Consider the following 25,112-nt stretch of genomic DNA (forward strand, 5'->3'; position numbering starts at 1 on the left):
GGCCCATTGGGCCGAGACCGGTTTCCTTTGTTAGCGTATAATTGACGTTTTAATGACCTGCTTAGTAGATATAAGTGCGATGTCTGCAAAATACCAACTGGAATAAATGAAACTATGATCAAATCGTTCATCATGGAAAGGAACCTACGGTCGAGATTTCTTTTGCACATGTATCAACGGTTGGATCCTACTGTCCGGTCGCCCGAGGGAGCCCCCCACTCGTTGATTTATAACCCCTTCGAAAACCTCACAAGTAACTGCTTGTTCTCTTCGGCGCCTCCATCGTTGCTGCTGCGATCCGGCGATGGGGCGAGCGGGCAACAAACGCTGCATCCTTGAAACCCTAATCCTCGATTGGTTCGAGCTTGAACCAGATCCTTCCGGACTGTTTCCCTCTCAGATCGAAAGGCTTCACCGTCGGACCTTGTTGCAGAACCCCTTTTGGGATTGCTTTTAGGCGTTTGTTGCTCCATTTGAAGCTGTGAGGGACCGGACCGGCTTTTCGTTTTACTTTTTATTGGGTTATTAAGAGCGTGACGTTGAGCATGTTATATGTGTTGTAGCTGCTTGAAATCCTAAGGAAAGCTCGACATAGTTAACATGGTTGAGACCTATTCTTTGCTCTGGTCGTGATGGAACAGTCAACTTACTCTTTGAATCGCTCTGACGATATGCTATGAATTGGTTTTTGATTTCTTGCACAGTTTCTGTAATTCCTGTTTTCAGGATCTATGACAGGAGTTTAAGAAGTCAGTTAGCCTCAAAGGTGATCAACCTGATTTTTCTATGCAGGTATTGCACTTATCATATGTAGCTTATTGTGGCTCTTATGTTCAGGAACTCCCAAGTTAAATATTTTTTTGTCGCGTTTACATATGTGATCGTACTTCTTTTCCATGGTATATTTTGTTTTATAGTTCATGGATTTTTTGTCCCTTTTTCTTGCATCAAAAGGTTTAAATGGAATGACCACATGAGTTCCGATCAGGTCTTAGCGGGTATCTTTTTTGTTAATGCTTTTCATAGTGAATCGCAGACTAGAGTAGGAAATTCTGATATGGATTTTGCTTGTCTTGGTTTGTATCAATAAAATTGAATAATGTTGATGAGATTAAGACATTAAAAATGTGTCATGGGACATGACGATAGGCGATTAGGAATACCAAAGTTTTGCAAATTAGGACTTAAAATCAGCATGATGATTCTAAGGTGTTGTATATATGTTTCTAACTATGTTTATTTGATATTTGGCCTTGTGTGTCTTAACCTTTCAACCTTTTATCTTTGGTATCGCTAATACCCTTAAATTTAATGTTTTCAGATTCTAATGATTCAACAATCTAGATCATATAATCTTGAAGGATATCCAATCTGAGACTGCCATCCCCTACCTCAGGATTATAACAAATAGAATTCTACTTTGTAAACTAGGGTTTGGGATGAGGCAATGCAACTAGAAACTATTATATATGTAATACAAAAGACTCAAAATGTATCCACTTGTATTTCAAAGAGAGTGCTTCAACTCTTTTGTACTATCAATGCCTCTCTAATTTCATCATGTGGTGAAGTGTAATTAACATAAAGAAATAGTAAAAACTTTGGTTGAAGGAAATGCCTATGAAATTTTTTTTTACTCACAAATCTCATGGCACCTCCTTTTTGTATAATGACATTTATTTTCTTAGAGGTTAAGGGCTACTATTTGTTCGCCTTTTTTCTGATCTGATGTACTATCCTTCTCTGATATACTTGTAGTTGTACTGATGAAGGATGGCAAACCTTGTAACAATAATGATATTTGACAAATGCAATTGAATAGCTAGTTCAACATTTAATATATCCTTTATTTCACAGATATAACCGTATGTTTTGCCATTATTCTGTCTCAGCTTACCTCTTCTTTTTTTCCTTCCCTTCGTTTCTCTGTGGTATGTTTGCTTGTGCTTGTTGATGGGTTGGATGGAATGTAACTTCAACATGTTAGGTGCAGGAATTGTGTCGTCAAGTGTACCACCATCATGAGATAATGACAAATAACAAGGGGAGGGTGGGAGAGAGAGACAGACAGACAGAGACAGAGACTTGCTGTGAACATAGAGGATGACTATTAAACTTCAACTAATGTTATGAACTGTAAAATAAAGTGCGTACAAAATCTGGCCGATGAGCTTTATATAGAGTATGGTGTCATTGTCATGCAGGAATTGATGCATTAATTATCTACTTCACAATTCCGAGAAATTCTCTATAACTATTGATGTGATTTGTTCTAAACTTATAGTAACAAATCTCTGTTTTTAATCTCTTCTTTTATATAATTTTTTGGCATTTTGACATTTTAATGTTTGTCCTACATTATGCTATTTTCTGGTTAAGTGAAATTAATGTGTGTTCTTTATGGTCATTCGTATGTTAATAATTCTTGACTTGGAATGATTTGTTGTTTTTGTCTTGGTCGGTGGCTGGATTGAATTTTTTGGTTGCCAAGAGAAGGCCTGCATCAGTTGTACTTAACTTTATTTTTCGTTACATTCAAAGTCTAATTGAACTTGATTTGCTAAAATGGTTGAGATTATGCAGAGAAGATCAATGAGATGTCTCCACATCTGGCACTGCGACATGAGAACAACACTTTTGGTTCTGATCTCAAAGAAAAACTTTGAAGGCCAAATTGCACGCTGGCACTTAGTACTCTTCACCAAATGTCTATCAAATAGATGAGTTATCCTGTCACTTCTGGAATATTGACTATTCTTTTCTGTCATACAAGTTTGATGTTTCTATGGCCTTAGTTATGGAGAAACAAATATAAAGAATCAAAAGGAAAACCAAGAGCAAAATGGACTATTCGATATTTTCAAAAGGCATGCCAAAATTGAGGCTTATGATAGATGGAAAGGTGCAGGTTCTCTCGTTACTCCTGCAAAGGTATGAATTTGATCTTACTATTGGTGACTCTTTGGAAGCTTTACTCCCTATGTGTTTCAAACCTTGTATTGAGTTCCTGTTTTTGTACTTACTGATAAATGTTACTTCATAGAGAAGCATCATAAGAACCTCTCAAGTTCAAGTGCTTGATAAAACAAGGAAGAACAAATTCCTCAGATAGAACTATATTTATAATCCCATATATCAGCTTTCTGCTTTGACATTTTGGTTTAATTTGAGATGTCAAGAATAATGGGAACTTGTGGCAGGATATTTTGCCTTTTATGCCAAGGTCTTTTCCCACGACTAAGCTTTCCTCTCCACCATCTTTCTGTCACACATTCCTCAGACAGATTAAGAGTTGACTTCCAGTTGATGCAGTAATTGCTTTTTGTCTGTCTACTTATTTAAACTGATGTGGTTCTTGGTCAACAGATTGAAGAAGCCACAGAGTAGTCAGCTGATGGACAGGGAGGATTATCTTTCCAGTAAGAGGATTGCTGAGGAAGCAGAATCTGCATTTGCTGCAAAGGCATTATTAAAGAGGGTGGTGATGAAGAGAGAAAGAGAAGAAAAAAGAACAAAGAAGTGGCCGAGGTAGAGACAAGTGATCTGCAGATTTCTGATGAAATCACTGTAGATGAAGCAAAGGAAATAAAGGGGCATCCAGTGCATGAGGCTCCCGCCAATGTGGGTTCTACGAGGATCAACGTATGCAGCCTTCCCTTTAAATGTTTAAAGAGGCCTGTCTTTCGGGCCGTAAGGGCATAACCTCATCGTTGTACCAAGGCCCGCCCTTATGAAGTCGAAGAAATGCAGATAAAAAGAAGAAAAGATAGAGAATGATATGACATGTAGAGAATTAAGATCTTCCGCACCACTGGTTGAAGAGGACTGCAGCAGAAAAAAAATGTAAGGACAGCAGACAGGAGCAGGGAGCAGCTGATTCTTCAAGGAAGAGAAAGGAAAAAAGAAAGGCACGAAAGTCAACTGATTGGGCTTGGGATACAGATGCAGGGAACTTAATGCATGCTTCAACAATGGTCCTCCAATTTTGGTTGCTACTTGCTAATTGAGTCCCAAAGATTGCAAAGTCATTCTCTTAATTGGTATGTAGCAGCTCTCTCGTTTTCTTGTTATTACTGATCTCTGAGTAGCATTAAGTATTCACATGATTCTCGTTGGAAATTCTATCCAATCAAACTCTGCTTAGCAAAATAGAAATGATCATTTTCTTAATTTGATGAACATGAGGCTTATCATTCATATAAGATTTCTATAAATAGAATTATCAGACAATTAAAGATGGTTTCTTGGTTTATCATCTTATCTGCAGCTACTACTGAAAGATCTGCCAAAGTCATGGATACGATTACGATATCAAATATAATAGTAACAGTTATGTTGAATGATCTCTATGTGACACAGCAGATCGAAACATCACACAACATACTTGGAACATCAAGGTTGAAGGCTGCTGCAATCCCTCAGTAGCAGCGACTGGGGCAAACGGTGACCATCGCTCGTCGACGGGGTGGTTGGCTGCAGATGAGTATCAGCACTAACGCAATGATGACTGCAACAAGGAAGCCCATCATGTCTATCCCACCATTTCCATCATCATCATCTGCTGCTCCACAGCAAATTTTCCCCATAGGAGAAGGCAGAGAGAGAGAGAGAGAGAGAGAGAGAGAGAGAGGTAAGAAGAACTAAGGTGAGGTTCCAAGAATTATAGAGTCATGAACACAAGTGGTAGCTTTCCAGCTTTAAACTCCCAATACTCTATGATTGAGCAGTTAGAATATCGCCATCATCTAGCTTATTTCTTGATTTCTTTATCTTAGTCTGTGGACTTGACAAGGCCAAACGCCAGTCAAGGCCCGCAGCACTAACTGCTGCATGCTATCTACAGTGGCAGGTGCGTTGTTAACGTTGTAAAAACGTGGGCTGCGCCAACTTGGAAGTTGACTGAATCCTGATCTAAAATAAATGAAGGATGACCCCATCACCGCTCTTTTAGGTAAGTATTACTCAATGTTGTAGTCTTTGACTACTCAATGTTTAACGAGCACTAGGCATGGATGCTTGAATTCTAATGCTTTGACATGTGCGTTCACGATCCAGAGACTAGCCACTTGTTTTAATATCAATAATAACGCACAACCCAATTGGTGTGTGGGATTTTGATTCCAGTTCCTGAATTCATGAACCAGTACTGTTAATGGGATTAGCTGTTTTAATGTAATTCCAATTTTAATCAATCAACTCTAGCTTAGATTTCGATTCTAATTATAGATTATTTTGGTAAGAAGTAATGACTTTTTAAGGAGTTAAATGACTTAGTTGGCCCTAAATAGTTAGAGTTTTGTGGTCTTGTTGTTATTGTTATGATAAGAAGCAATTGTTTATTGTTGGAAAATAACTTAAGGTAGATTAGATTGGATAGGTATTTGTCTCCTATTTCATGTGGACCGCAACATTTTTTGACCTACCAATCGGGTAGCATTAAGCACTTGATGGGAAATAAGATGCTGGATACAGAACTGAGCTTATACACTATATATGAGATTGGTTGACTAGTATACTTTGTGTTGACCTAGCAATTAGAAAGACTTGAAGAAAGGTTGATACGAGAGAATTGTGCTCATGCATTTATGTGATTGCTTGGTTGACCGGTATGACTTTTATGGAGGTTTTACACATCTATCCTTTGGGAGTTCAGTAAATAGCGTATTTGCCCCTCTACCACTATCCCGTAACGCTTCTCCCCAATATTGTTCACTACTGACCGTGATGGAAGAACTCGTGTCTTCAATCGTTTTCAGGTGCACATCTGAGATGAAAGTACAATGACAATTTAAGTTGATCTCAAAACTAAAAGATCTTGAAGTCAAATCACGTGTTGAGTTGAGAGATGTGTCATTTGCAAATGAATGAATAATGTCAAATAAAAATTATGATCTTATCCCATTTGGTAGCCTAAGTCTCTAGATGTAATTGCATAAATAAAAATTTTAAGAAAGGCTTTATTTTCCTACACAATAATTATGACAACAAAAATAATAAATCATAATGTCCTTGAGATCTATATAAAGTCTTTACCATCAAAAGTAAACATATAAATGAAACGAACAAAATCACAAACCTCTAAGAAAATCCTTATGCCAGAATGTAGGTAGTCTCCTTCCCTTGTTGATGTAGGAAATGCTTATGGCTTCAAGAAGCTACCAGCTGTAGCAGAGCCTGGACACTGCAAATTATCTCAGTTCTCACAAGTGAAAATGATATTTGATTGCCGCGTTACAGTTCAGATATGCCAATCTAACAAATTATTATCAGTTTCTGCAATAAGAAGGAACGCTTAAAATTTACACGCAGAATAGCTTTTACGCCAACCTACTAAGACAACAGACAACTGCTCGATGCAAGCAAACCAAATTCATAATGCATTCTGTAGCATCATTCATTGCATTTTAAAAGCAAATACACAAATGTGCGATAAAACGGAAGGCAGAGTGTTGAAATGGCACACAAACCAGTCGGGATCACAATCACGCTCTGAGCACACTGCTGGAATAGTTTTGCACGCCAGGCAAGAGACTATTAGTTGACCGGTTGTATCAATCAAATTGCTTTTCCTACCATCCCTCCTAAAATTTACACCAATATTTGTTACATTCTCCAAAGCTTTATTCAAATGTCCATCACTTAAGAAAACCAAGAAAACAGCAGTTTCCAGCTACTGAAATTATTTAAAGCAAAATTTTGATAAATGTGCAATGTATTGTTCCATTATGTATAACTAAGACAAGGTTTGGTAAATATCTACTCCAGTGAGCAGAAGCAACTCCATGTAATCATCAAAAGTAATTAAATTAGGGTTTTCCCTTAATTATTAGTTACTTCAACTAGCAGATAAACACTAATGATCAAACTTGGCTTATGGTAGAATGCCTTAACTTGAATAACATCTTGATATTCTTCTTGATTGCCTAAGCCTCACCGTTGAGTTTATTCATGATCAGCTTTAAACAATCATTATATCAAAATTTAGTCACTGCAGCAAAGTTAGAGAATAGGTCAAAAGAAAATATGGTTGCACCTGGTCTTATTCACAAGCTATCTTAGTGTCAAAGCTGCTGAGGCAGATAGCAAATGCCTGAAATGCTGATATTGGATAGCAGTAGTCCATGGTGAACAAATCCTTCCCCACCTTGCCAAACTGGAGAATTACCTTCTCCTCCTCCTGGTTAGATGACCCATTCTCTTCAGAGGCCACCAGCTGGAAGTTCTTCACTGATGCAACAGTTACACGTCCCCTGAAATTCAAACACCAGCACTGAAGCTGTTCATGCCACCTTGGAGCTTTGTTTTTTAAAACCAACTTTTCCTCTTTCAAGCCAGATATTGATCCTGACAAACTTTCCGTGCGGTATGACTTGGATCTGAAGAATGGAACTGATGGAAAAGAATCGAGGCTGTTATGCAAGAATTCTGTTTGAGTCGGAGCCATTCCACCAGGTTCAATCGCAGAAGCAGGTATCGAGTCCATGACACAGTGCATTCTTCGAGGACCTCTGCTAGTTAATCATATAAATCATATTGTAATGCACATTCCATCACTATCACATATTTTACATAGAGCATGTGGACTTTTACAGATATCTAAAGCTAAATAGACCGAAAGATCTTATAATCGCCAAACCAGAAAACAAGTGTGGTGCTTGAATAGGAATGCCCAAGCCAACCTTGCTAATTTGAAGAGCATTATGATTTATCAAAACTATACACTTGGCATGTAGGACAACAAAAGTACTTGTGTGCTTGAAATTAAGACAATCCTAATAATTTTTCTCCACTCATATAAAAACTAGATACATATGCATAATCTTCAGTTGATGATACTATGTTTGTAAGAAATTTCTTAAGAGTTGATCGAGCAGGAAATTTCCCAAAGCAATTACACTTTCATGAATCTCATTAATAAGAAACCAAAATTAACGAGCATGTTACTCCAGTCATCAAGGACACACATTCTAATTATATCAGTGTAGGAATAGTTACACCATCTAATCTTATTCTGTGTAAGCTTCCACTACCAAAGTATATGAGCCAGATTCTATCTGAGCATCTGCTTAAGTAGATATAAATTTAGGCTATGTTCCTGTTAGGAGAATGCACAATATATTTACCAAGAACTCTTTAACCTTGTAATCTTCTACAGAATTTTGCTTCACGTGCTAATATTTCCAATACAATAAGTTCTGTATAAGACTGTATGATGTTCTCTCTCAGTTCTCCCAGAACTAACTTCCAAAGGGGCAGTATCATCAGAAGAGCTTGATTTTCTTATAGTAGCTTATGGCCAGAAACTAGAAACAAATCTCACACAAGCACTTAGGCCAAACCCTAACAACCAATTGCAGGAAAATTCCCCGGCATAACTCCAATTACCAAACAATCAGATGAACAGAAAGAAAGTGGATTAACCATAATCTGTTTGTAAGAGAGTTTATCATCACACAAAATTGTAATAAATTCCATGAACCTACTATCAACAATTAAGATATTACCATGTAAGTTAGATCTAATGATTAAAACATTAAAACAATACCCTCAATTGGTACATCAATTAACAGTCCCATGTAGAAAGCTCCAAATAAGGTCTATCAGAATGGAGAATGTGTGGTTCATTGTGGATATTACAATTGAATTCATATATTACTTCAGCATTGGAAGGAATTTGTTATTGCATAGATTTGGATGCTAGATAGTAACAAAGGGAACACAGGCACAGACATGGATAAAAAAGAGGAAAGAGAGAGAAGGGTAGAAGTAAGAAGACGGGTCTGCATGAAGTGCAGTTGTGGAAGATAAATCTAAAATTGAACCACTAAATTAGCTCTAAGAAAGACACTGGTAGTTGGTTTTTATGTGAATCACGGGCTATTTAACAAGAAATCCATGGAGTCACCCATCGTCTTTTCTTTCAGGATTTCCCCAGTATATACGATAGTAACATATTTAAGTTCTCTGATTTTGTACTATAAAATGCTAGGTTACAGAAGGGTCACTTGCTTATGCATTTTTGAAGGGGAGGGGAATGATCTTTGTCAGCCTCTTTCAATACTGTATATTTTAGGCAACCCAACCAAAAGGAGAGAAATACTGGTAGCTCGATGTCTCTCTTGATGCATGCCATCATACCATATAGAGATCATTTTCCCTCCTTTGAAAATCACTATTAGATAGCCACTGATCCATTTGAAGTTCAGACAAGCAAAGGGAGAATCTTGGTTATTTGAAGGAACCATGCTTCTTTCCCAGCCATCTATGTTCTAACTGTAGGCAAACCTCTCAGGTATCAATTTGAAGGAGGATCAATCTATTAATCCCTCATCTTAGATAAACGGTTTAGATGAGTCTCTTATCCAAAATCAACAGAATTTGATTCATTTCACAATTAGCATGAACAAATTTTCACTCCAAACTATATGTTTGTTCTCTGAATCTGTATGGTCATGATATTCTTGATTTCATTTTTCTTTTTTTCACACTGCATGTCCAGATCTCTAAAGTCCACTCTTAAGAAACTAAAGACACTTAACCATCTGAATACTAAGATTAAAGAGACATAGTGTACTAAGCTACAAATAATTAGCCTCTAAATGCAGGTGAAGATGCTATTGCCTTGTTTCTACAAAGCCAAGGTCCAAATTAACTTTATATAAAAGTTGGCATATGATTTACCTCGAACCCAACACATTCAACTCATAAGCAATGTGGGCAGCAGGGTAGTTTCCAGCAGGAACCCTGGGAGAAACTTGTTTGGGACCAATTATACGAGTCAACTGACTCCTTGAGACTGTAGCTCCAGCGTGAGGTGGCTGAGCATCATAGACAGTGAATTTGGTTCCCAGAAAATTAGATCTGTACATAATAGAAATCAAGATAATAATACACCACTGCCACAATTTTTTTATATTAAAACAAAGAGGCAATCAACAGTAGATAATTTCTCCAAGTGATGTTCATATCAGGCTTCTGTGAGTACACATATGATGCAATTGAAGTAAAATAAGAGCTGCAGTTTGTAAGTGACAAATCAGGATTTCATTAATTCTATCTACTATCTAGCATGTATATGAGTGTACAGCTCATACAAGAATTCCTACTTGCAGTTTACTTTGGGCAGCCAGGTCTAGTTGAAGATTTCTATTACTGTCAGAAGACCAGTCACATAATAAATTATGACCTTACGCATTCGTCAAATTTAAATAAAAATCATTATGGCTCCAGTGAATGAGAAACCAACAAGAGAGCCAAATTCAAAATATATGTTTTTATGATTATAGGAATCTGTTCTTCAAGCATTTCTAGAAGACAAAACTAAATTGATCTTTTTTTCTGCAACTTATGATAACAAGTTGTTTGTCTAGACTAACCCTTAAAAAACAGAACAGGTTTTGGAAAACCGAGGCCTATAAGGAAGCACTTCTCTTGAGTACAATAAAAATCTCATGATATTCTTAATCATTTCTTTTTTTTTCACAGTTCTATCCCCCCCGCAAGAAATTTGGCAATTGATATTCAGACTAGAAATATATCATTCTTGACATGAATAAAAAATAATACACTATATGACAGTCACCTTAGTTTCCCAATGTATGTACCACCTCCCCTTGACTTGTCATCAGCATCAAGAGAGATGAGATATTCGGTGCATGTAGGACGCCGACATTTTCGTGCAGCAAGCAGGAACTTGCCATCAGCCGCCAGTGCTGTAAAATGATGAGTTTGCCAGCATGGTGCCGTCATGTTATTTGGATGCATACCATGTAATGTGCATATAAAACAAGGTATACACATTTGTGATCAACAATCATATAATATGAAATAGGTATATGGCATGCCCTCAAGACATGGCATAGAATTTCCTATTACAACCAAATGTACAGTGAACCAATAGTTAAACCATTCTAAAAGCTGGAGGCTGAACACATCAGTTGCAGACTGACGTGGGTAAGTTCCTTTTTCTTGAGCTGGATATAACAAAACCACCAACGATTTGATAGTTATAACTAGAAATTTTGTGAACAAATGCTGGCTTGTTTAGTCACCAGGAATGAGATCAAGAATTTCTCGAAATAAATGGTTTACCCTAAAATGTTGTGAGCCCCAAGACTGAGCCAGATGAGGGGAGTAATTTATAAAAGGAATTAGAGATGTGGACCTGTCTAGCGTTGCCAATTTTCTCAACAATCAATGTCTTGGTTATTGTCCGAGTCAAGATGTAAAATGGTTGGTCGATACAGAAGATGTACTAAATGGGATGCCAATATGTCATTAAATTCAGTCAAGAACTCTTTAGGTGAACAGGTGTAGGATATTCACTAAAAGGCCTTCTTTTCATGGTTTAAACTAGCTCCATTGAAAAATCACACTACTTGTGTGGCCAATTGTTGTTGTTGTTAAAGCAAGTAAAAACTCCAAATTGTCAGAACCTACTTAATCAGTGGTAGACTCAAATGACACTTAATAACTGCTAATCTGATTGAAAACTACACTAATACAAGTGAATGTAGCAGAAGTTGCAGCATTCCATTTTGCATGATGTTCAATAATAATACAGAAGAGATTTACATCAAGTCCACAAAAATCAAGTCTGAAAATGGACACTAGTTCATAGGATGAGAAAAGCCTTACCTTGCGTAAGACCAAGATAGAGATGGTAAGTTTGTGTACTCTGGTTTCGCCTTATAAAACATTGGAGAGGAAAGTCCCTTGGCCCAGGCTGCACATAATAGAAGAGACTCGAATAAAATAAGCGACAAAGTTGATTAAATAGGAGAGAAGATTGACGAATGCCAACAATAGATTAAGAAGAACACATATCCTAGTGCAAGGTAATTTCAAGAGCATCATATTGTAAATATATATCCCATCAGATTAGATTGTGATGAGTCCAAAATGGTAGGTCCTTGTGGATTAGTAAAACATATCAAGATAACAAATGGTAGGTCGCAGCCTAACTGTAGTATATACTACTGCATCATGCATGCCTTCCTTAATCCAAATCCTTCAAGAATGAAGATGATGGACTCTGTGGTGGGCAAACAGAAAAAAACAATTTTGATTGTTTCAAAACTACTTTTCTTTGATCTAGTTATGGTTCATCTGCTCATTACTCATGAATGAATATTCCTGTATGCATTGTAATAGGATCTACGCACCTCCCTTGTGGATTGGTAAAACATAAAGGACCAAGTATTTAGCATTTCACTACCATTGATCACATGAATCAGTAACTCATTGAGTTTTTTCTAAGAACGTCAAAATGGCCAGATTCTCAAGAGTTTGCATTGATTAACTATAAGAAACAAATTCAGATTTTTTAGAAGATAAACACCAAAAGAGTGATTAGCCAAACAAAAAAGAAAAATAAAAAGAAGCGGCTGATTTGAGAACACTACAAGCGGCCATACCTGCTTCAATGAGATAGGGTAGGTGAGCTTCCCCGACAGCTCAGGTGTCATCACAATCTCCTTCATAGTGTCCCTCCAACTCCGGCAGACGCCGGCACAGGCTACCACATCCTTCCGCACGGGCCACGAGCCCTCGCCTTCCTCGATCCTCACCAGCACATCCCTCAGCAGCTCGGGAGGCATGTTCGCCCAGCAACTCTGTCTCAGCGCGCCCACCAAAGGCGGGCCCAGAGCGTCGTGCACCACCCTGTGCGACCGCGACCTCAGCCCATGCCCCATCTTCAATTCGAAGCCCTTCCTCGAAATGCTCCCCAATTCATCCCTCAAGTCCTGAATTATGCTCCTGAACGACATCGATCCGCCACCAGATCCTACGATAAGACGCTAGAATTCGATCGAACCCGATCCAATTCCGGCACCCTACAGCATCCAAGATCTCCGGCGTAGATCTCGGGATTAAGCATTAGAAGCCCATCGCAGCTACCGTGAAAGACAACAGCGGATGGACCGACTTCCCGGTTGACGGAGGGTAGAAGCAACTAGTAACACCATCGACATCCCTTCTAAGATTCGACTCACTGACACAGAGAAATGTTGATTAATGAGAAGAATTGGAGTCGAATCTCAGAATCGTTCCTTCAAAGCACCAATCGTACGAAAGAATTCGGGGATCCAATGGGGAAATCTGAGCAGAGGTGAGGGGTAAAGGGGAGAGCCGGTGAGTGAAGTATGGGAATATAGAGAGGGAAGCTCTTGGAGCTTTAGAATTGGGGAAGCGGGTGGGTAAGGGGGGAAAGATAGGAGGAGGAGACATTTAGATTTATCGTGTGATTGCCTGCTGTCCTCGAGGAGCTATTATATATTAGCTTTTACTAAGATCTCTTTAGTATTTAGGTCATTAAACTTAAAAAAAATTATATTAGAATTTTAAATAATAACATCTATCTCCATTTACAGTAATATTATTGATTTTATCGATAAAAATATAAAAATAATTTTAATATTTTAATTATATTCTTAATGGTAGCGAATGACGATGCCGTTGAGACTCATGGATGACTATTATGGATGAGGAGGGAGACTAACAACGAAAGGTGAGGTAAAGAGAGAAGATAAAGAGGACGATAAAAATACCGACACTCTGCATTCGTATCAACACTGGTCAACAATCGCATCAACGTCGAATCTACCATCCTTCTTCGCATCATTATTGACGTCGACAAAAGATGTCGAACGACTCTTTTGTCGCTCTTCATCTGCGTGTGCGTTGACGTCGATGGAGATGCAAACGTCGACTTCCGCATCGTTCTTTTCTTTTTCTCCATTTGCCTCAACTCTTATCATTGTTTTACGTCCTTATCCATAATAGCTACTCGCAACTCCCGGTGATACTATCATCCATCACCACTGAGAATATAACTGAGACGTTGAAATTATATTTTTGCTTATTATTTTTGTACTTCCATCGGTAAAACCAATGGTGTTAGAATAATTAAAATTAGATGTTTCACTTTTTAATTTCAATATATTTTTTTAAAATCAAAATATCAAAATATCAAAGAGGTCTAACTATAAAATAATTTATAATTAGTCCTCTTTTGAGCCGTACAGTATACATAAATACAAAAATTCAGAAATTTGATTATTAGGCTGATAATAAAAAATAATTAAGTTTAAACTTAAAAAAAAATGCTAGTTTATAAAATTAATTTTTGATTGCGTCATCTGTTGACCTGTTTACAAAATTTTTTATAGGTAATTTGGCATTTCTTTGTATACAAGATGACAGATTAGCTATAAAGTCTTCCTTAAATAAGCTAACGAACGCCTTTATAAAATATGTGGGTAGGATTAATTTTCAGGGTAAGAATGTGAAAACAAAGTTGGACTTTGTGACTTAGAAGTTGTTAATTTGCACCCAACTGATTACTTTAAAGAACACGATAGTTATTTGTCTTAACGGATTAATTGACACATGATGGCTGAAATGCTAAGGATGACCACATCAACTTGACTCGGTTCAAGTTCGCATATATATATAAGAACTCCTCTAATGTGAACAAGAAGAGCCAGACGCTCGCTTAATGATCGAATTGCATCAAGATTCAAGTCAAATGAATTAAGCACTGACTTAGGTTTAAATGGACAAAGTATATTGAAATATGGATAAAACAAGATACATTTAGCTTATAAATAGAGATAATAACTCAATTGTGCGAAACGCTGGGTGGCAAAACAGATGACCGAGACAGGATTGCATGCTAAAATCTCACCATCCATATTACTACTACGGGGTAGGCATTCATCAAAATGAAGGCAGAAAGATGATTAGGGCAGTTTAAACATGTACACAAGCAAGTAAGCACCTCTAATTCATATTTCAATGAACACCAGAAGCATACATTGGGATCCGTAACTTCACTATATCTGACCGTAATGATGAATAACCAGTTTGTGTCTTCTCAGGCAATGTGTACCTTTGCTTAACATTCTTGATAATAGTAGTCTCACTTGTAAAATGAAAATAGCAACAGTTGCTTCTTGTAAACCCACACATTTATTTAAAAACTCAAGCAAAATTCAGCAAGCAAGCAGGAAATGAGGTGAACTGTCATCATAGGGTTTAACACAAGCTTTGAGACTGATGTGATTAGTCATTTATGAGACCAAAACTATACAAATATTCTACAGGATGAAAAATTACAGATCACCAGATCAACCAACATGAAGAACATAAACCTATCTGGTAAATCCAGTGAACATGTTGAACTCACTGAAATAACATTTGATCTTCAAGTCTATTAAGCAAAAGGGAGACCATTCTTAAATCAAATTGGCTCTGGACATCCCTGAATCCCATACACCACCATGAGTAGTGGAACTATTGGCATATGAAACATGATACAAAATATTCAGAATGAATGGCTTTACCAAGGCATATATAAAGAGCTCATAGAGAACGAGGGAGTCGTTGCAACTCAAGGGTCAAATTCATGGCAGCCTCTGAAATTCCTGGAATACCTGAGCTCTTAAGAGATGAAAGAAGTGTTTCTATTCTCAAAACTGCCGTTATTGGTATTGATAGGATCATTGCCTGAGAAAGGTATTGCCTACAAGAAAAGACCAGGGAATACAAAAGTCGAAGAATCTGTAAGCCAAAGGCATTATGATTTAAGAATTCCAAAAGATTGATAATTTTTGGAAGATTTGTCAAAATGCCCATGGTGGCTTCTCTAGGTGCTGCTCTAAGTAACAGTACCACACACTCTGATGATAAATCCATGATCTGTGTTTTAGGGTACCTGAATAAATCAAGGAACACGGTGAGGTTGCTGGCAAAGTCACAGATATCCTTGACACAGTGCTGTTGGTCAACGGCAATACTCATGTTGAAAGCACTATTGCATAATAGAGCTGGTTCTTTGCAAAGAGTTGTAACTTTGTTGCTGCTAATTCCACGTAAAATGAATGCTTTGCAAAGTCCCAAGGTTGGTTCAAGAAAATCCTCCATTTCCTTTGCATTCACAAATTCAAGAAGATTTCCAATTCTTCTTACCACATGTAGCTGAGACAACAGTTTAGTTTCCATTTCAGGAGCAGAGGTCAATGCCAGACAAAGCTTGACATCATTCACATTTGCATTAGAGAGATCACCAAGCAAAAATTCAAAGCACCGAGTAACTGCTTTCAGGTGCACAATATCTGATACTTTTATATAGTCAAATTCTATAAGCATCACTAGAAGCTTTTGAGCATACATAGGAATTGGATCTTCATCTTCAATCAATGTCGGGTAAAGAGAAAGAAAATAGGTTTGAGATATTGACTTTAAGTCCTCAATTGTTTGCTGGTCATTAGTTAATGAAGCGTCATCAAAGATAGCAACCATCACATCAAACAATATTTTCAAGCATAAAAACCTGGCATCTCCATCTTTGTTCCCATTATAGATAATGGCCAGGCCCGGAAGAATCCGACCCGTAAATATCTTGGGGTCATCTAGAATAACGGAAGGCTCCTCTATGACTAATTCAAGTACCTGAAGCAACGTTATCTGGAAATCATCTCTTCCCTGCATTTCATAGAAAGTAATGTATGTAAAATAAATCCTGGGTAATCAACTAATATCTTACTTCTTATGACTCAAGATGATTGTTTACTGCATTTAAAGTTTCAACGACAAGTCAAAAATGCAGTCTATATTCTACTAGCAAAGAGTTATCCAGACCTATCATCAAGAATTTTTTTCATATATTCAAGAATCAAATTCAATCTTGGAACAACGATAAGGTTGCTCCTTTGCGACATAGGAGACCAAGATTCGAATCATGGAAATAGTCTTATCCTCCCCAGACCCCAAATTAGCGGAAACCTTGTGCATTGGACACATCCTTCTTTAATATTAAATCTTTCCTTGTTTTGATGTTTCTCAGATTCAAGGAGAGAGAGAAACAATAAAAGAATTTATTGTAATAGATAATAATATACAATACAATTTATTATATTAAATTTATGTAATATATTTTTATATATTTTATTTTATATAGTATAAAATATTCTACAAAACATATCTTATGATATTATTAATGAAATATATACTAAGAACTATGACCTATATAGAAGAATACAGATCCAATAAATGAGAACTAAATTATTCTATATAAATTGTTCTTTAGTTCCAGAAATTAGGGTATCCTAAGAATTATAAACTATTTTACAAAAGAATGTTTTGCAGGTTAGTTTTTAAAAACAGAAAACTAGGTACTGAAAAACACAATCAAAAAAGCTCTATGGTGTTAAAACATTCAAGCAACTTATAACCTCGAGAAACTTGAGAACTAAAGATGTAAAAAAAGACCTATACCTGAAAGGGCACCTGTAGGAGTTTGATCAGATTTGCCAACTGGAGCAAGACATGACTGCTCACCACTCTGTGCTTAAAGGAAGAGCTTCCAAGAAGATGAAGAATAACTGGAAGCACATGAGCACTGCTCTTTGGATTCGTTCGTCCAGTCAAAGCCGCAATAGGACCATGACGTTTACCACCCATCATCTGTTGCATATCACCAGACACAGTATCAAGGATTCCTGGGACTATAGTTGAAACAAGATGCACAAATGCTTCCACACATTGCTGAATGAATCCATCTTTCTCTTTCCCCAATCTATCAACTAAAGAGAGTAACTTCAAATTGCTAAGGAACTGAGAAAGCCATTTACGGCTGTTCTTACAAAGAAGACCTACAAATAGAAGTGCTTTTCCACGTAAAGCTTCAGCCCCCTGCTCGATAAGTGATATAAGACCAGGCACCATGTGTTTTTCTTCCGCCAACGAAAGTAAATGTCTGTTCATGTTTGTCAGCATAGGCATACTTAAAATTGACATAATAAGAAGATTTAGACTAATCTGTTGCTCGCGTGGGTTGCCCTTGATTACTGCAGATGCTGTGTCCTTGAATGACAACTTATCAAACACATACTGTATGCATGATGGGCAGAAACGAGCAAGACGAACTAAACAAGATCCGGCAATAAGCCTTGTGTTTTCCTGCTTCCCTGCAGCCTTATATATATAACAGAGGTTTCCTATAACATCCTGACTAGCAAAACGAGATGCCCAGTCCCCTCCTTGACTACATATGTTCTCAATTGCTCTTAAAGCATAAAGTTGGGCAACATCATCCTCTCCCTTCCGCAAGATGGATGAGACCAATGCAATAACAGTATTAGGAACCTGTTTTAAATATTCCTTCCATTAGAGAAGCAACAAAATATAGGACAAATTAAAACAAAAAAGTGAATTTTACATGCATTCTAACAATGTAGTCCAAAACAGAAAAGTGTCTGGCCAATGCAAGGGAAAAATGAGATCAATAGCATAGTCCAATATCTAATCTTATGAACTATAAGATAAGCAGGAAAAATAATTTTATGAAGCAATTAAAAATTTGAGATAAGATCATAAGAACTAATACAATATAATCAGCACTTGCTGAATCCAGAAATTTATGATTGGACAGTGATACAAGGACCAATACAAGACCTAAGCTTGGAAATGGTCAATATTAATTTTTTTATTATTTTTCAGTGATAACTCGTGGTATAACATCCAGGACAATTAACATGTACCAAACCAAAATTATAAACCATCAAACAAACCATCGGCAAGTCAATCATAACATGGCTGAGATGCAACAAATACATACTCTGCACCAACTGAGACAATCAATTCTGATCAACTGATAAAATAGAAATAGTGAAAAGGCAAACTAGAGAATTCAAACCTGCCAACAAGACGTAGATCTGCTCTCCTTAGATGGAGACTCACTAATGTTGTTATCCTTGGCACTGTGATCATTTTGAGTAGAGATGTAGAAAAGCAGCTCTCCTAGAGCAGCCATAGAAAACCTTCTTACTTTGTCATGTTTGTCCCTTAGTCCATCCATCAGTGAATTTATAATTCCAGAATTTGCCAGTTCTGTTTCAATAAATGTTGAATGCCGAATCAAAAGACCCATTGCAGAAGCAACCTGAACACGCACAGCAGACACCTTCGAAAGCCGCAGAATTTTCACAAGCAACAACATCACTGGTCCATTGATTATGATATTTGCAGCATCACTATTTCCACTTAAAATTTCCAAGTATCTGATTGTATTCTGCTTCTCTGAAACTTGAGAGGTTCCAGTTAAGATATGAACAATCATACTATTAATTGCATTCAATTTCTCTGTCGGTAGCTTAACATAATCACATGCAGGAACAGATTCAAAAGGAAGATTTAGAACAGCATCTGCAACTTTATCACTTTTTCTACTAGGCATCACTGGCTTTACTGAGAGATCTGATGGATGCCAAAATGCTTCAAATAAAGTATTAGATGAGCTAGACGAGTCTAAATCCGCTGCACTTCCGGCAGTTACTTTTGCTTGCTGAAATTTCCTGTTGCTGCTGTTAGGTGGCGTAGCAGCCACTTCGAGCTGTTCTGAACAAGCTTCTTGCACTGGTTTCTTGGAATCATCAGGCCCATTGTCGACAAAATTGTCAACAGCAGCATTTAATTGATTCATATTCTGCTCTATCTCTTCAATTTTTTCATCAATATTTGGGCTTTGTAAATCTACAACAGGTATACAAGAAGGATTCTCAGATCCATCAGCATCATCAGATAAGTCATCATCAGGATTCTCACTAAAATCGAGTTCCATGTCATTATTCTCAATTTTCACTTCAGCATTATTCTCACATGTTTCCAGCAGAGGACGCCTGTAGTTTTGCTTCTCATTTTCCCTCTGTAAATTCAACTTGGCCATCCTTGACAACCTAACAAGATTTATGCCCTTTGCAGCTTCAAGTTTCCCACCATGTTTTGTACTATTTTTTCTGCTATTCTGTGCATTCTTAAGTGAAGTATCAAAAGCCTTATTACCCGAATTAGAATTCTCATCTTGTTTATAACCTCTGACCATTTTACTTTCTTGGCGCTTTTGAGGTGTCCTTTGTTGAGAAGATTTCTCGCCATTTCTCTCTGACAAATATGGCTTAACAGAGAGTTGAAGCATATTAGAAAAAGCAGGATGAGGAGGTAGAGACACAGAAGAGAATTTTGTTCTCCAAAAGCTATGCTCACAAAGTTCAGGCCATGCCAGTCTTTCAGCTGGATCTTTCATTAACAATGAGTTTATGAGATTCACAAATGAGCTGGATGGGTTCCCAGGGAGAGGTGGTGCAGGATCCAAAATGATGGACTTTACTAACTGTGTAAACTCATTTTTTATGAAAGGAGGCCTTCCAGCATAGCATTCATATAAAACACATCCCAGTGCCCACAAATCAGAAGCATAGGAGTGGACACCATCATCCTGAAACAACTCAGGAGCCATATAACAGGGAGTTCCACGCTTTGCTTGAGGCAGCTAACATATACATTGGGAACATAACATGAAAAACAATAGTTCAAATATAAGGAACATCATATTAAAAGAGCACCTTAATGATTGATGAATAGTCCAAAAGTTGAGGAACTAACCATTGCAAGAGAGCCTTTCTCTATGTCGCATAATCTCCTTGCCAACCCAAAATCACAAAGCTAGACAAAATACAACCAACAAAAACATAGTAAAGACAGTACAATGTCAAATTTTAATAGTAAAATAAAAGGAAGCCCAGTGCACAAGGCTCCCAGCAACAAAGGGATCAGGGAGGACCAATGTACACAGCATTCCCCCTATAAGCAAAGAGGTCATTTTTGTGACATTAACCCTGATCACCCAGGTAGCTAAGAACCAACCTTTCCATGACACTAGGGCTCACCCTCTACCAAACTTTGATTTCGGATTGTATTAAATAGAGAAGAATACCTTGACACAACCAAACTCATCTAGTAAAATGTTTGATGGCTTTAGATCGCAATAAATTATTCCTTTCGAATGCAAGAACCTATACATTATGTTTTTAGAATTATAAACAGAACTAAATAATCATATAAAACATAAAACTTCTTTGGCAAGTAATACTAACTGGAGAGCTTTCACCAAGTCAGAGGCTAAGTCATGAATGGAATTTTCAGGAAGCTGGCCATCCTGCAAGCATGTCAGAAGCAAGAACGTTAACTTGAAAGAACCAGAAACAGTTAAAAAAATGTAAATGAGTTCATAATTCAAGCCAAAAATATAACAGAATTTTTAGGAACCAATATAAACATATCTTGTCCGATCTCACATGCACTAATTATATATATGAATATTCAATTAGTTATTGAGAACATTCAATTAGCAGACAAAATTATGAAAAGAAAAAAATCAAACACAAGACCTGCTTTGTTCTGAACACTACCGAAATATCTATATAAACATGAGAAAGAAATAGAACAGCATAAATATTTTCTCAATTGAAAAGTTCAATGCAAAATATGCCATTAAGATAAAATATGTGCATATTACAATACAAATATTAGTCTTACCATCACAATGTGATAACTCTGAAGAGAGGATATCCTGAAAACAATTAAATCTATCAAACAATCGATCGATAATATGCGTAGGTGGCATGGTCATGGCTGCTGTTCACATACATACACACAGATAGGATAAAGAATGTTGGGATTTTAATTCAGAGAAAATGTCAACTTATCATGTGTGTAAATGCAATTACTGGGTAAAAATAGACCTAAGCTCCACACAAAGATGATTACGTTCAGTAGTCAATAACTAACATGAAACTTTCTTAGAACAGTACTTGGGGTTGACTTGTAGATACCATTGATCTCTGATGCCCAATCATCATTATTGACATTACCCAGGTTTACCAACTTAGGATGGATATAAAGGAACACAAGTAGAATGGTAACCCAGTGCGTTGTTCATGCTTGCCATTATATGACAAGTCCCAATTTGATTACAATTTTTTAGAAATAAATATACAACAAAACATAAGGTCCAAACTATTTGAGGTAAGCTATTAGGATCTCTCAAATGAAATCCAGCTTTGTAAAAGGCAACATCACTAGTTAAACTAATGTGATCAGCTATGTAATTGACGTTCAATGAAAACCCACAATAATAATCCAAACTTCTATGGTTAGTGTGGTATTGACCAGGCAAGCGGGCCGACAACTAGGGGCAGCGAGCAAGGTAACTCTTGTGCGGGAAGTACCTTAGGGCATGAGGTTTGGGGGTTGATGGCAATCTTGAGAGAGAAGAAGAGAGAGAAAAAGGTTGTATTGATGAAAAATCTTTAAATATAAACCCTAAACCAAGCCCAAACCATCCAAAATGGGCTAACCTATGGTCCAATTCTATATCGGACCAGCATTACCACCTGGTTCATACCCATACAAGGCAATTTTCTAATCCATGCCACCATAACCAGCATGAGGCATTACTTTGGTTGACCAATTAATAAAAATGAAAGATAAAGATCTTCACTCGTTGATTATCCAATTGAAGATCACACATTTGAACCACCTCAAAGGTACAGAACATCCCATAAGATGGGATACAAACCAAAAAACAAATCAACTTGAACAAACCAAAGAAATGTATTCCAAGTCTAAGAGACTAATATAATTTATATCTATAAAACCTTATAAAAGTCCTTTTTTTCCCACAAAATTTCAGGCTCAACAAAATCCTTTCAGAAGTCAACTCAACAAGATACAGCAAAGATCATTTTAGAAGCACCACCTTGGGGATAAAATAGATTTCAAAGGAGGGATTTGTTATGATGTACAATCCTAGCAATCCAAAAATCTCTTCATTAACCCATAAGACACTACAAGAGCCAAAGCTTAATAGCTGAAGCAAGTTAGTACTGATCTTTACTATTCATAGCACTTTAAAAACCTACACTATTAAATCCCAGCATTCATACTAAAAAAGAAAATGATTGGTTTAGATTGGATTTGAGTCAAGACCCAAATCAACCAACTAAATCCCAGCTGAATCTCTTGCATAATTAGTTTTTGATGAATCCATTCTATGTTATTTTTGTTTAATCAAATTCTAAAGATGTTAAATATACCAGATCTCCCTCTAAGGAGGCTGTTGCTCATAGAAATGTTGTTGCTACTCAAGATACAAACTGGAATTTCACCCATATATATTAAATAGGTTGCTCACCGCCACAACAAGAAAAACAAAAAACACAACTCATAAGACTTTGAGAAGTAGTACAAAATTTACAGTCAAGAATATAGGAGTAACATTACTCAAATGTTCATATTTCACCTCCACATACTTGTAACCAATATCATGAAAGGAAAGACCAAAGGAGCAAATTGATGAAGCTTCATTTCAAGAGGGAAAGAGAAGGATATGAAAAGGTAAAAGATTATAAAGAAGTTGAAGAAAGTGAAAAGAAATTAGAGTAGATTAAATCATTTGCTTAACTATAAAAGCTCCCTAAAATACAAGAAAAACAAAACCAGACCAACTTCATTGTTTAAGCAACATTTTTTGTGAGTACGAAGTAGATTTATTATGGATCAAGCAGCCATCACTTTTATACGGATTGTCCTTTCTAAATATGAAAGTCAAGAACAATCATATCTAAGAACCATATTCTAAAATAATTATTAGAAATGGCAGCCATAGCTGTAAGACTCCTTCCTTTTATATAATTAAATACTGTAATCTTCCAAAAGTCAGCCAAAACAAATATAGTCTACTTGTCTTATCATTATGGATATCCATCATAGCATTGGACCTTGGTAGGAAGACAAGGATAATCAGGTATCTATTTTACCTAAAAGTAAAATGCAAAAAAGCATCTTGGCCTACGAGAAGCATGCTTGAAAGAATCAATCAGTTCAAAGTGTTTTTTACATATGTATATTCATCAAATCAGTTTATTTCAATCATAATTCTTTGTTATATACATTGTATGTCATTCTTGCACCTTTCCTATGCTGAACCCTGAGCAATTGATATGAGTAACGGGCAAGCTTATTAAGTACCTGCTTCAATAATGCCAAGATATCCCCACCAACGCAATATTCGAGTACCAGCCACAAGTGGGCAGAGGTTTCATACCTGAAAATAACATTATATAATCCTATAAAGTAGTTGGAAACGAAAAATTCATCAAAATTTACAAGGGAACAGATGACTAAGATAAGGTCTTTAGAACACTTTTATACAGAATATACAAAGAAGGCTTACCACAAGAAAAATACTTAGACAAGCCTACTTATATCTTACCAAGAATAAAACCTCAATACATTTGGATGACTCAGCGAGTGAAGCATCCGTACCTACATGGACCAAAGATCAGAACAATAGAAGTTGCTCAGTAGAAAAAAAGTGTAAAGAAAGAAGTAAATGCTCAGTAATTAAGCATTCATGTGCATAAGAATGGGTAAACGGCCACAAGAACAGATCGACTAATCATCTATAACACGAATTGACACCTGTATAAAAGATAATCCCTCAGGATCATCCAATAAATCTATGCCGGAGTTCGATAATTTAACTAAAAATAAGGTGCTACAAGTCATCGTGTCTTTACTTCTTGAAGTATCTTCGACCTCTGGGATTTCTCCACGCTCTTGATCGCATAATACTCGATCGTCTTCTTCTTTCTTCCTTTGTAAACCACCTGCAACCAAACAAAACCCTAGAAATCGAGAAAGACCGGTGGTGAGATGCGAATGCGGCGAGGACGGAGACGTACCGAATGCTTTCCACGCCCGATCGCCTCGTAGATATGGTAGTTATTCATGCCGGGATAGGATGGGATAGGGTTCGGCGCTCAAGGTTGAGCGTTGGGGACGAAGGGACGAGTTAAAACGAGGGGAAGAGCGGAGGGGCGAAACGCAAAAGGAGTACGACAAGAGGGGCTTCGGATTAATTGTGCAGGGATCCAATCTATAGCTTTATTCAAATTTCAAGGCGAGGAAAGAGGCGGGAAATGGCGACATCGAAAACAAATTGAAATCCATTTCGTGTGGGAGCCCATCGAGTGTGCCTCGGTGGGCCCAGTCTCGATTAGGGGCGTTGATTCCGTGGCAACTGTTTGAGCTGCGTGCTGTATGAGTGTTTGAGCTTCTAACACGTTGTTAAGTATCGAGATATTTGATAATGGATAACGGCGTAAGAAGAAATAGGATTAAATATTTTATTTTATAAATATATAATTTTTAATATAATTTTTAAAATATATAAAAATCAGGATGCTAATGATAACTAATTACTTGAG

The 25,112-nt window shown here is 37.0% G+C and overlaps 2 protein-coding genes and 1 long non-coding RNA gene across 7 annotated transcripts; 1 reads left to right on the top strand and 2 right to left on the bottom strand.

Moving 5' to 3' along the window:
• Positions 1 to 246: 246 nt before the first annotated feature.
• LOC108951761 (uncharacterized) lies at positions 247 to 4,761 on the top strand. 2 transcript variants are annotated; one of them, XR_001976337.2, is made up of 4 exons: positions 247 to 792; positions 1,994 to 2,931; positions 3,367 to 4,040; positions 4,268 to 4,761. It is a non-coding gene; the product is annotated as an uncharacterized LOC108951761 (long non-coding RNA). The 2 variants fall into 2 exon arrangements; XR_010486711.1 differs by having other exon boundaries at positions 248 to 792; positions 2,584 to 2,931.
• On the bottom strand, positions 3,091 to 13,232 carry LOC135583028 (tubby-like F-box protein 6). Of its 4 annotated transcripts, none has more exons than XR_010486681.1 (7): positions 12,417 to 13,232; positions 11,638 to 11,725; positions 10,583 to 10,712; positions 9,682 to 9,861; positions 7,034 to 7,508; positions 4,385 to 6,181; positions 3,091 to 3,446 (listed from the first exon to the last, which is right to left on the bottom strand). XR_010486681.1 is itself a non-coding variant. In XM_065107405.1 (6 exons), exons 1-5 carry the CDS (start codon positions 12,768 to 12,770, stop codon positions 7,040 to 7,042), a joined length of 1,221 nt encoding a protein of 406 aa, XP_064963477.1. In that variant the 5' UTR covers positions 12,771 to 13,232; the 3' UTR covers positions 4,284 to 6,181; positions 7,034 to 7,039. The 4 variants fall into 4 exon arrangements, 2 of the variants coding, with proteins under 2 accessions (XP_064963477.1, XP_064963534.1); XR_010486677.1 differs by having other exon boundaries at positions 3,091 to 3,455; XM_065107405.1 differs by lacking the exon at positions 3,091 to 3,446 and having other exon boundaries at positions 4,284 to 6,181.
• Positions 13,233 to 14,962: 1,730 nt separating this feature from the next.
• Positions 14,963 to 24,743, bottom strand: LOC135612056 (serine/threonine-protein kinase RUNKEL-like). The gene is made up of 10 exons (XM_065107825.1): positions 24,588 to 24,743; positions 24,423 to 24,512; positions 24,116 to 24,168; positions 23,872 to 23,947; positions 20,937 to 20,998; positions 20,777 to 20,855; positions 20,446 to 20,505; positions 18,701 to 20,332; positions 17,281 to 18,150; positions 14,963 to 16,488 (listed from the first exon to the last, which is right to left on the bottom strand). The coding sequence occupies exons 1-10, from the start codon at positions 24,633 to 24,635 to the stop codon at positions 15,367 to 15,369; spliced, it is 4,092 nt and encodes a 1,363-aa protein (XP_064963897.1). The 5' UTR covers positions 24,636 to 24,743; the 3' UTR covers positions 14,963 to 15,366.
• Positions 24,744 to 25,112: the final 369 nt, after the last annotated feature.

The sequence above is a fragment of the Musa acuminata genome, chromosome BXJ1-1 (genome assembly GCF_036884655.1).
Source record: "Musa acuminata AAA Group cultivar baxijiao chromosome BXJ1-1, Cavendish_Baxijiao_AAA, whole genome shotgun sequence".
Lineage (NCBI taxonomy): Eukaryota > Viridiplantae > Streptophyta > Magnoliopsida > Zingiberales > Musaceae > Musa > Musa acuminata.

Excerpts from the sequence above, each read along its gene's own strand:
- LOC135583028 (XM_065107405.1), bottom strand. The coding sequence starts at position 12,770 with ATGTCGTTCAGGAGCATAATTCAGGACTTGAGGGATGAATTGGGGAGC. Across the intron at positions 9,862-10,582 it reads ACATACATTGGGAAACTAAG|ATCTAATTTTCTGGGAACCA; the intron begins GTGACTGTCATA and ends TATTATGTACAG. Across the intron at positions 7,509-9,681 it reads TTGAATGTGTTGGGTTCGAG|AGGTCCTCGAAGAATGCACT; the intron begins GTAAATCATATG and ends ATTAACTAGCAG.
- LOC135612056 (XM_065107825.1), bottom strand. The coding sequence starts at position 24,635 with ATGAATAACTACCATATCTACGAGGCGATCGGGCGTGGAAAGCATTCG. Across the intron at positions 20,506-20,776 it reads ATGAGTTTGGTTGTGTCAAG|CTTTGTGATTTTGGGTTGGC; the intron begins GTATTCTTCTCT and ends TATTTTGTCTAG. Across the intron at positions 18,151-18,700 it reads GATCTACGTCTTGTTGGCAG|GTTCCTAATACTGTTATTGC; the intron begins GTTTGAATTCTC and ends TATTTAAAACAG.